The 12,628-nt window shown below is 34.8% G+C and overlaps 1 protein-coding gene across 1 annotated transcript; it reads left to right on the forward strand.

Moving 5' to 3' along the window:
• Positions 1-9,147: 9,147 nt before the first annotated feature.
• Positions 9,148-11,656, forward strand: tmem176l.3b (transmembrane protein 176l.3b). Its single transcript, XM_043243431.1, has 7 exons — positions 9,148-9,303; positions 9,641-9,815; positions 10,016-10,129; positions 10,219-10,275; positions 10,361-10,483; positions 10,997-11,104; positions 11,216-11,656. Exons 2-7 carry the CDS (start codon positions 9,648-9,650, stop codon positions 11,276-11,278), a joined length of 633 nt encoding a protein of 210 aa, XP_043099366.1. The 5' UTR covers positions 9,148-9,303; positions 9,641-9,647; the 3' UTR covers positions 11,279-11,656.
• Positions 11,657-12,628: the final 972 nt, after the last annotated feature.

Here is a 12,628-nt window from a genome sequence, read left to right on the forward strand (position 1 = left end):
AACATATAGGCATTTTAAGAACAATAAGATCAAGTACCTGTTGAGAGTGTATTGACATTCTGTGGTTGAGTTCATGAAAATCAATGATGAGGTGACTTTGAAAGGATTTTTTAACTCATAGATCTAAAAAGGAAAAAAGTGGGAAAAAAGATCCCAACACAAAGAACCATTTAAGCATATAACGTCTCTTAGGATAATACGGTTAATACAACTGAACCTGAAAATGTAATTTTATAGTAATGAATTCAACTTTAAACTCTACCAATGTGATGTTGGCTCACGTCACTTCTTGGTCCCATTTCTTCCTCCATTTCATCCCTCCTATGACCGTCTCTTGCTATAAAATAGCAAAAAAAAAAAAAAAAATGTTCTTTGCTGGAGCGTTCATGCTGATCTGTTGTTGACCTCACTGAAGAGCGTCATTGACGTCCTGGTGGATTAAGTGCAGTGTTATGAATAAATAAGAGGAAGATGATAAAGGACAGCGAGATGCTCATTACGAACAACTAGACTGAAGATTCAGCTTGGGCCATCGTGGGTCATTGTTCATCAAAAAATGTAATATCGATGCAGTGCATGCTCAGCGTAATCGTGACATGGGAGCGTATGACCACTTGAAAAGACATGACAGGTTGATTACGGCAAGACTTCACACATTTGATGAGATGAAATATGTGTTTCATGCTGAGGATGTCATTGGGTCGTTTTCCAATCATTTCTGTATAGAGGTCTTTGATGATGGGTTTCATGGTGACATGACATGAGCTGGGGTAGGAGAGGACGTTACATTGTGATGGCAAATGAGCTGTAAAACATCTTTTGTTCATTATTACCTGAAATTAACCTGCACGCGTCTAAATGGAGAACAGATCCAGAATCTTTTACTTACTCTCTAACTCACAGAGATGTGTTTTTTAATGAGGGTGTTTGCTGACTTAGTATAACTTGTGAGTCGTAAACTATACTTTTATCTATCAGTTACCCTGTTTTCATTATGAAACCGTACTGTGTCGATGACCTAAACATGAACCACAGACATAAAACAGCGTCTCAGTTCAAAAAACTGTCACATCCTACAAACTCAAACGACAGCTTTCATTTTTGAAATGTTACACTCTTGTCTGTCTTTCGTTAATGGCCAACACATGCATATGCATTTAAAAAAATCTAAATGATATTTCAATATGCCTAGTCTGTTGAAAACACATGAGTTCTCATTCCAAGCTCTAAAAGTTTATATTAATGCTACACAATTATTTTGAATATAATATGTGCTAATTTTAATTCAAATGTGCAAAGCGTAAACCAACAACTATATTGTCTGGATCTGTATTTTCTTCTTTCTGTATTTTTTTTTCTTTCTATCCCACAATCTTCTGTGTCCTTGCATCTTGAAGGAAAACGAACCATTTCTGAGCATTCATGTTCAGTTTCCTTTTGTTGTTTTGTGCTCTTTCAAGTTCTTAGTTTTTTTTGTCTTAAAAATTATACAAATTCAAAATCAGTCCTTTTTGCATATTCAGCATTTGCTAACGTAATAATAATCATATTAGTTTTTTTATGAATTTGATTTCATATACATTTGTGATATGTTTATGTTTTGAGTATTAAGGATCTGTTAAAACATATTATGTCATTGCTTCACTGCTATATATAACCAGTTAAAAATCCACTGAGACATTTCTTTTTACTTCAGTGAATAAACCTCAGAATGTGTTTCTGGGTCAAAGTGGTTTAAAATAATGAAACAGGATAGTTCACATTTATTTCGCCTGCAGAAAGCAGTTTTGTATCTTTGAATGAAACTAGGTGTAGCAAGGCCACTGCCTGTTTTCCAAAGTTTTTTTTCCCCTCAATATGCTTTATATTCTATACTTGTTTCCATGGTGATATATTTACTTTCTTTAGCATATTGATAGACATTTATTCTGGAAGGGTTTAGCAGTGAAAAGGCCTCAGTTCCCCCTGTGGTCACTAATTTAATTTTTCAAAAATGCTCAATCGATATCATTAACCTTCGGTATACTACATCATCAAACAGCTATTAATCTATTGCTAATGTTACAAAAAACCACGTTCGCATTCTCCATCTCAAACAGTTACCTTCTATAATCAAAAATGCTAAGTAAGCATCTTTTGTCTTTTGATACCCCGCAGTTTTAAGGAGAACATGTTCAGCAATCATGTTGACTGATGAAATTTGCACATGGCTGGCATTAAGCATAATGGAAAAACAGCAAATAGAAATGTAAACAATGTTAAAAACTTGATTTTCACCACAGGGAGTCTTTAATATTGGTGCAGCTTAATTATTTTGATTTGCATATCAACTTGGTTTCTTGAAATTTTCAAAATAAAAGACACAGGTTCTTCCATATTGTAGTATGTATGAGTACACACTTTTTACTGCTCATCCATATACCACAAATGCTACATTTTGGGGAAATTCCACTTTTTATGTGTTCAGAGACAAAAGGTGTGTGGTAAATGCCTGCAACTGCATTAACATTTTATTCACCTCATTGCAGAACACCCACCTCTTGTATGGTACTATGTACTGACCTATATATTTCGTTATTTAGAGAGGTATTTCGCCCAAAGCACTTGTAGATCTCTTTTAGTGCACTGACAGTCACGCTGGGGTTAAGTGGCTTGCACTTTAGGTGGTAAAGTGGAAACTCAGCAGCTCCCACTGACTGCACTGATTTATAGTTGTAGACTCTTAAAGGGCTGCCTGTAGATTTGTTGGCCCTAGATGAGAATTGTTTTATTTTGTTTGGAGGGGTGGTTAGGTGCCTGCCCCTCAGTAGAAATCGGGGGCCCGTGGCCATACAAATCACGTTCCGGTGGGTTACCCGCGGCAGAAATCGTGACCACATTCCCCCCGGTAGAAATTGCCCTTGGAATAATTAAATTTATCATTCTGATGATGGATTGTAATCCAGAAAGGATAAGGTGGTGATGACACACGTAAGACATTTGAAATGTTCATTCGATTACAGATAGCCAGGGTGCAATTTGTAAAGAAAATGTCTTTTTAAGCAAGTAAATGGGTGTCACAATATGATTTTTTTTATATATGATGGAAAATGTATTTAAGGTGATCACAACTTAATAGAAACATTGTAAGTTATTCCCAGTCTGCAATTCAAACAAACAAACAATTATATAGAGAGAGTGAGCAAAGAACACTATCAACAGAGCTTTTGAAGCTCAGAGCGTTAAACCATTGCGTCACAAAATGAGTCAAAACGCTCCAGTTGGATCACGTATTGGGAGTTGATTCAGAACGGGGATAAAAATAATTCAGCATAGGGAAGGGATGCATAGATCAGAGGGGGAAAAATTCCCCTCGGCAAATTGCACCCTGCAGATAGCCTACATTGAATTATACAAGTTTTGTATTTAAAAAAAAAAACGGGTCTAAGGACGAATGGTAGGACAGTTAGAGATCAGACTGTACAGAAAATTAAATCTACATGTAACAGTATATACCAGGGGACATCAAACTCCCGGAGGGCGGGTGTTTTGTATCTTGCCCCAACACACCTGCCTGGAAGTTTCAAGTAAGATTTGCTGCAACAGGTGTGTTTGATCAAACTTGGTGACCCCTGCTGTATACACACGGTCACGCAATGTTAATGTTGTTAACATTAACAATTTGAGAACAAAATATAACAATAAGAATTTGGTTTGATTCGGTAGCGCAATGTATTGCAATGCCTTTTTCTTCAGTTGGTCAGAACAAAAGTGGCAGATTTGAAAATGTCTGGTGAAAATTCTTATGTGTCATATTTCCAAGACAGTGTTTAAAAATAATTCCACAAATAACTGCAATTGTATTGCAATTGTTTCGTACAGAGATGGTCACAAAATCTATGGACTGCAGCTTTAATAATTGCATGAATTGGATTTACATTTCAAACATCTTTTATTATTAATTATAAACTATAGGGCATGGAATCAATGTAGGAATTCGACAGTTTATTGCTGATATCACATCTCTTTCAATTATTTGGTTTTTCTGTTAATTTTCAGTCACATATTACATTCTTTAAATTTGTATATTTAGCTTTTTTTCTCAAAGCCACATTTTTTTCCATTGCAATCCCATTTATTAGAAAGCTACATTAGCAAACAAGGCAATTTACTGATTATGTGCAACAACAAAAAAATCTGTATATGGAATATAAATAAGTGCATTAATTAAATAAATGGATTATATCTGTAGTCATTTGCACACATAATCAATCATACTCTTTGTCAGAGAAAGGTGAATTAAATCCTAAAACCAGGAAAGAGCTCTGGAAAATTCTCTGATGTAATAACTGCTCCACCTCTTCATGAATAATTCCTTCTCTATTGTCTGCAATGCTCTTCTTCTTTCCTTAATTTATGTCCTGGTAATAATAGACAGTACATCTCTTTTCAAGACTCTCAGGTCTCATTATTAAAAGACCACTGAAGATTTTTAGCCCATTCTTGGGTTTTGTCCCTTGTACAGGGAAAATGAACAGACCCTGTGAGGCATAACATTTTCATTTCCACCTCTTACATTCTAATTCTTTATCCTAATTGCAGCAGATGATTCATCTGTTAAAATACAGTGCTTTTTCATTTGCTGCTGGCCCACTCATTATACGAACCATCACTATCCCGATATCCCAGCATACTGAATGTATGAAAGGGCAATTTTTGAAAACTGGCTGTTTTTAAGAAATTGCTTGTGTAGAATTAATTATCGCACACTGGCTATGTGCATTCAGAATTTTATGATGTATGTGCCCTTTCGAGGTATTTCGAAGAGCGCTTGAGTAAGTCCGTCATTCGCCAGAGCAAACTTTTGTTTAGAATGACAGCTTGAGAGGAAGGTTAGCGTAAGAACATATTATGCAGAGGAGAAAGTGAGTCACATCAGAGAAAGCAGTAAGTTTTCATTTCATGACTAAGCATGAGAATCAAAGAAATGTTCTCCAGTCAGACTCTCCTCTCAGCAGATGGCACTTTATGTGTAGTTTATGCGGAAAGATGGCATTGGCAGATTTGCATCAGTTGGTATTAGTTCTGGGACCAACACTCCATCTGAAAGGCTTCTATCATCCACAGAGGTCAGGGATTAATTACTTCCTGAAGAACTGTGATGATAAATCATCTGAACTGGATATATTGCCAAACCAAAAGACATTTCTTAAATATTTAGCAGTAAAGAGAGAAGGAAGTTCTGTGAACTTAAACATAAGAAAAACATTCCCAGCCAATTAGTTTGGGTTTGTACAATGAGACAAAAACAAGAATACTTTTTGCTGTATGATCTTGTGCGTTCACTCCATGTCGGACTTACTGTAATAATGAGATTCCAATTTGTAAAAAATGTTCATATCCTCAAGAACTTATTGCAGATTCAATGTCGATGTACTACCTGATCACTGCAGACTATTTTGGCACTCATATTGTCTCAATTGAAATTCATAATTCTGAGTGTGGATGAACAGATGTTAGAGGAACATATTAATTGCAGTAATTACGACATGACATGAAGGCAGCATATATTCCTGTCAGATAATGACTAGCTATAGCATGTTAGCATGCTAAACAGTTACAGAATCTTGTTTTTACCACAGGATAAAAAAAGGGGAAAAAAATAGTGAACTAAAATATATTTATATATCACAATTCACACAATACACTCTCAATGTACTTTTTATAGCTATTAGAATTAAAAAAATAACAGTTAATGTTTGTGCTTTTGGCTTATTTTGCATTTAACACTAATTTTGAGTATCTGTGATTGTTAAAAGTAAACTTGTTTAGCTGATTAGCTTTTTTATTCTCATCACTTTATGCTTTCACAGCTTCACAGATTCAGAGCTAAAGTAAAATTCATCCACGTCAAAAGAGGATAGGATACAAAAGCTCAAAAAAACTGCTATCACTCTCTTTCTGACACATTCTATGAAAAAATACTACTACTGTCTACCAAGGTTAGAGGATACTGCCGTTTCTACAGGCTTTTAGATGCCCAGTATGATTTTATGATCTTTCGCACATAACGAGACAATTAGATCCAGCTGAAGTTAAAATGCCTAGAGATGGGTGTCAAAAACCCATACATAAAGTTCATAACTTTCACATAATCTGTCAAATCCTATTATCCTCTACTGTAACAGATACCCTGGGCCAGCTAATACTTTCTGCTTTCACAGAGGGGAAAAACGCTGTCAAGTCAGCTCCCCGGGCTTATTATGTAAGGCCAAATCTATTTTGTGTATTTGTTCCACTAAAACGACAACACAATTCTTCATGCCAACTCTGAATGTCACAAGAAAGACATAATTCATCATAACCGTCGAGCAAATAGGAGCTAAGTAACACTTGAATGCGAGGTGATTTCTTAAAACATTAATTGCCATCTGTATCCCACAATCTTCTGGAATTGGAATGCATTCCAATTTTTATGTCTTTCTTACTGGTTTGAACCAATACGAGGATAAGTGAATGATGAAATTTTATTCATTTTCGGATGAACTATAGGAGCATTTATGGAGAATTATGCATTTTCCGCATCGTAAGTGTTACATTACCCTCTCTGAATGACTTTGAGATTTAGTCAGGAACGGAATACGGCTTAATCAACCATCTGTCCTGATTCATGTGGCTCTAGAAATGCTGGCTTATGGCTTGCCAAAGTTAATGAGACTCGGAAAAAGCGGAGAACTTATACAAGAGAGAAAGTGAGAGTGACAGCTACACAGCGAGACGAGCTCAGGCAATCAGATCCATCAGCATGCAGTTAGAGGGCCTTCTTCCATACTCACTCGTTTTCTAGAATCAGTTGGTATAAAGAGAGCTGATCTCGACACATGGCTTCAGGGATACGGGATTATAAGAATGACTCCAGGTCCAGGGAGACGCTGCTCTCAAGTGGAAGAACAAGAGTAACGATGTTGAGGGGATCTTAATTAAATGTTTAATCAATAAAATATATGGAATAATGTCACTTATACCCTGTTTCATTTTTAATTCACACTACCATTCAGAGTTGTAGAATAATTAAGATTTGTGTGTTTGTGTGTGTGTGTGTTTGTGTGTGTGTGCGTGTGCGTTTTAGTTTGTTTGTTTGCAAAGTATGGAAGGTCATTTCAAAATCTAAATCAGAATGAGCTTTTAGTATACATAACTTAAAATGACTTAAATGCATGTTATAAAGTCAGAATAGCAGAATATAAACATGCATTTCTGAGAGATAAAATCTGAATTTTAAGTTATAAACTCTTAAAAAAGGTCAGAATTGCAAGATTTAAATGCAAAATTGAAATAAAAAGTCAAAAGATACAATGGCACTGCACAATAGCATTATTACTGTTGTTGTTTTCTATTGCCATATCAATAGCCTTGTTTTCAGTTCTATTATTAGGCTAAATTGTTATCTCTTTTACTAAATATGAAATGATACCGTTTCGTTCTGTTCTGTCACTGTGCAATTTCATCTTGTTTCCAAGAATAGCCTATAAAATGTCAAACAAGACTTCACTTTAATCCTTTAAAATAAATAACATAAATAAAATAAATATCATCTAATCTTTATTTGTCAAGTAATGTTTACTTTAACTATGATGGGCCACAAAAGGCTTTGTGACTGACAATGTATTAACTATAAAACACATAAAAACAAAAAATTAAGGACTTTTATTCATGCTCTGTAATCCAAATCTTACGACTGTGAGGAAAAATAGACACAAATCCAAGCCTTTCTTGGGTGATCTTCATCTCCATCCCCTCAGCACATGGCCGCTGACTGCACGCCCTGATTTAGCTGAACATGTTTTGTTGACCCTGGAACAACATTTTAATCCAAAAATTTAGTCTTGATCATATCTCTACAAGTAAGCTTACCCATGATGACTAAAGTCAGATTTAATGATAGATGAATGACATTGATGTACAAGCACCAAACACTGACTGTGAGGTTAAACTTCACAAAAACTACAAACTGGTTCTTCAAATCTGATTGGTTAATCGCAATGTTGCCCCAGGGTCAAAAAAGATGTTGATACAGAAACATGTCAAACTCAGCGAAATCGGATTCTGCTCCACGGACTGATGCCCTCATTAATTCAAAAGTCCACGGAGCGGATCAGGAAAATAATCTGGATAATATTTCATGCGCATATTGTCAGAAAAGCTGGTTCTGTAATCAGCGTTAATCTCCATCATGTGTGTGTTTTCAGATGGAGCAGCGTTTACTACACAGAGCAGTTTTTCACTGACTGTTAACTGCTCGAAACCCGCTTGTTACGGAGATTAATGTTGATTACAGAACCATCTTTACTGATTTACTGATTAAATATTGCATGTGAGTTATAGTGCAGCCCTAATTTGCTTAAAAAATGGGTAGGTTTAGGGGTAAAGGTCAAGGGTCTTAAAATCTAAATCACTTATTGATAAAATCATGAAAATGCATTGATCGGAATATCTTAAAGGTATAGTTCACTTCAAAACTATTTTTTTTAAGTTTATCCCCGACTCTCCTCTGCCTCATTAGTGACTGTTTCTATGGGCAGCAATACGTCAGGATCTACTTATATTTCTGTGTATATATTGATCTGCCAGAGCACATTGCAAAGTCACACGCCAGAGGTTGTGAATATATATACATATATAATTGTATGTATATACAGTACCACATTTTTGACACACTATGATAGCTTTTCTAAAATCTTGTAATTTCATTTTTGCACTCATCTGTATAGCTATACCTTGATGTATGCAAATCCAGAATAGTTGTTTTGTTGTACTTGTTTTAAGAATTGGACTAAATATCACTTCTGGTATGTTTCTACAAAGATTTGTGAAAAAATTATATAACTATATGTATATGTATATATATATATGTGTGTGTGTGTGTGTGTGTGTGTGTGCATGTATATATATATATATATATATATATATATATATATATATATATATATATATATATATATATATATATATATATATATATATATATATATATATATATATATATATATATATATATATATATATATTGATATTAACTGAGCACCAAATCAGCATATTAAAAAGATTTTTGGGAGGGGAGTGTCCAAAGGTTTTCTACTATCATTCTCGTAACTCCTCCTCCTCTTATGAGTTTGTTGGTCGCCGGTATATTTAGACAAACCACATTCTTCTTCCACATTTTGGGAAACTGAAAGGGCTGACGAGAAAGAAACAAAAAAAAAAACAAGTTCTGACAGACACAAAGTGTGTGAAACTTTGCTGTCGCTAACTCGGTCACGTCAGGTGAGTTCAACGCTCTGTTCTACAAACATACATGCTACCGTAAACGTAAGTAAAGAATAATGGTGCCATTGTGAAATCAGGTGAAAAGTGTGATCTTAATCTAAACGCTTGAATTTTTCACACTTTTGTTCTTGTGAAACTTTATTGCACGAAAAGCCGTACAACTTGCTGTAACCTGTTGTGTGAGGAGGAGAAAATGTTGCTATTGTAGTAATAATAATAACGACTAAGAAACATATTTGTAAGAACGCCTTGTGCTCTCCCGGACCTTGCCTTGTTCCTCCAGAGCTGTTATGTTAATAACAGCTATGATACATCGTAATATATGTTTGCTCAGTTTCAGGATGCCCCTGCCGGTGTCTCAGGATGACAGGGTGACAATGATCACAGTCAACCCCGACAGCAAATGCCCGATATTTTGCCAGATCCTGGGCTCTCTGTGCTACAGTCCGGTGTGTGCCGTATCACAACACGTGAAATCCAAGAGCATGGACATCTATATGGCGCTCGGGGTGAGACAGACCGAGAAACAGACATTATAACTAAACTATGAAACACACTGCAACACTTTTGCTCGGATGTAAAAGCTTAGTAGTGTGTGATTCTGAGTGGTTCGGTCTGAAGCCCAGGTTCTCTCTGAGACCAAGTCTTGTTTATAATCTTCATGTAATGCACATTTTGAGATTCACAACATTATCCTCTTGTTTCTTAGATTGTGCAGATTATAGCAGGAGTCCTCAATCTTGTGACAGGGATTTTATTTTTAAGATCTGGGATACACGATCACGTCATGATGCTTAATGCTCCGTTCTGGCTCGGTGGTGTGGTAAGAAATACAATAAGAAATCAAAATGAATAATCAGTCTTGATTACATTATTATTTATATTATTTAAGCTTTTTTTCATTTTTTTTAGTTCCTTGTAGTCGGAGTGGTGTCTGTTGTTGCAGATGAGTTTCCCAGTTATTTTCTGGTAAGTCTTTGATGGCAAACGGTGGTTGTCTTTCGGATTCTGTGCATGTATGTCTACGTACATTTTTCGATTTTGTGCATTGCAGCTGCTCTTCACTGTGGTGCTGAACAAAGTCAGCGCTCTGCTGGCTACGACAGGCCTTGCACTGTATGCCTGGGACTTGATGGGCGATAAGATTGCTTCAAGTTACTACGATGGCGATATGAATGTAATTAATATTTGTTTTCTTTTAAAAAAAACAGGCACCTCAAAAAAACGTTGAGCCACTTTCAAGAAAATTTCTTTTTCAAATATGATTTCGTGTCTTAGATGAAAATGAAAAACGAGATTTGTGTTCACCATATTTTTCATTGGAACAAACTGTATTTTCTGTCAACCTGCTTTGAAATTATATTTCGTAGTGTATATTGTATAGTGCTATAAAATACATTTTATGTGTATAATAACATAACCCTGTCAAATACGTTACTACTAGAAAACAAATAGAGCAGACACTGGTCAAAAATGAATTCATGATAAATAAATGTTAAAAATGCTTAATATAAAATATAAAACGATAGCTTCCTGCACATGTGTCAACCATAGGTCAAAAGAGATTGTGCACAAAGTACATTTATGGTGAATGCTGCAAAAATATTCTTGTTTGTTTTTTTTTATTTGAGACTTCTAGCGCTTAAATTAAATTGTTGCATTCCATGACACTGATATTTCTCATCTCTAGATGATCCGTGAAGTACTGGATATCACTATGATGATCATTTCAGCCCTTCAGCTCTGCGTGACCCTGAGTTTCTCTGGCTTGGCTCTGAAAAATATGTGTGAAACAAATGTAAGTGCAAAGTTGCGATATTCCATAGCACAATAGACGCAAACGTACTTCGGTAATCGTGCGATTTTTAGAAAGCTGATTAGTGCGCTAACATTTCTGTTTGGATTGCAGTCTGTGAAGGACCTTCAGCTTTACAAGCCACTCAAGGACGTTGCTGTCAGTCACGTATGTTAAACAGATGATGGGAAAAAAGTAACATACCATTTTTTTTTTATTCTGCTAGCTTTGAGATTGCAGAAGTACATTTTGGTTTTAGCAAATCTCCAGTATCTGTAAACCTATAATCATCATGATACATGTTTATTTAGTTTTTTTTTTTTCTCCTTTACCGATAGCCTTAACTTCAAGGGACTGACTGCTTTACTTAGCAAAAAGATAACATATTAAATAAAAGTTTTAATGAGATTTCATGACTATTTACACTATATTATCATAACTTGTATATTCTGCGTTGCATGTTTACGCACATAAACCATTTATTTTGAGTCTGAACAAACGAAAGTCATTTTGCTGTCATAAATGGCAATAAAACAAACCAGAATGTGAAATATATTTACTAGTGGCATCCATGTGTTTTCTGAAACCAGAGCCGAGCAAATAAACTCCCTTAGCGTGTATTTTGCACTGATGTTCATAGTTATATTACCAGATGGATTTTAAAAACGGGGTTAGTACAAAGCATGTTTTGTAAGAGAAATGTCATGGATTATAAATAGTTTCAATTTTTTTGCAAGGCACAATGAAACTAAGTGCTAATTTATTCATTAAGTATAAAGTGCAAAATTTACAGTGACAAAATTGAACTAATTTAGCATTTAAGATTTAAATAAATTAACAAAAAGAATGTATTATTAATTTATAAACGTTCATTTGATATAAAATGGCTGAACTATATAGCACAGTTTGGTAAACCAGATATTATCTTACATAATGCAATGCATTTACTATTTTTTCATAATCTTTTCACTTGCAAAACCAACTTTAAATAAAGTGTTTATTTCACGTGTATTTTTTGTACTAAATAAAACATTTCAGCAATGGATAACAAGATTGTTTATCACAGTCACCTCACAGAAACAATAGTTATGATGAACTGGACAAATCTTTTCTTTTTTTTTTAGCAGATCAAAGCATTAACAGACATACATATAATTTCGGGGTAGTAGATCTAGACAGGTGGAGCTGGGGAAGTGAGGGGTTTAGGAGGAACTCTGATTCTACCAAACAAACTGCCAGTATATATACAACCAATCAGCTTTTTTCATGTGGAGAATAATGTAATTGCTAACGGATTGCATTGTCTCCATGACTGAGTAAGATTAATTTCCTCAAGGTCTTCTTCTCTGAGAAAATACCAATAATTGAGGATAAGTTCAAACTAGAACCTATAGTAATACAAATTATGTATTTATGTAACACACATTTTCTTACTGTTTCATAGATTTTTATTTTTTTTTAATATTAGTACAAAATAAATATCATAAGTATTTTAAAAACATATTTTAGGATATTTTCATAGGTATT

The sequence above is a fragment of the Puntigrus tetrazona genome, chromosome 7 (genome assembly GCF_018831695.1).
Source record: "Puntigrus tetrazona isolate hp1 chromosome 7, ASM1883169v1, whole genome shotgun sequence".
NCBI classification, from domain to species: domain Eukaryota; kingdom Metazoa; phylum Chordata; class Actinopteri; order Cypriniformes; family Cyprinidae; genus Puntigrus; species Puntigrus tetrazona.

Coding starts and splice junctions, on each gene's coding strand:
- tmem176l.3b (XM_043243431.1), top strand. CDS start 9,648: ATGCCCCTGCCGGTGTCTCAGGATGACAGGGTGACAATGATCACAGTC. Junction 9,816..10,015: donor ACATCTATATGGCGCTCGGG/GTGAGACAGACC, acceptor CTTGTTTCTTAG/ATTGTGCAGATTATAGCAGG. Junction 10,484..10,996: donor ACTACGATGGCGATATGAAT/GTAATTAATATT, acceptor TCTCATCTCTAG/ATGATCCGTGAAGTACTGGA.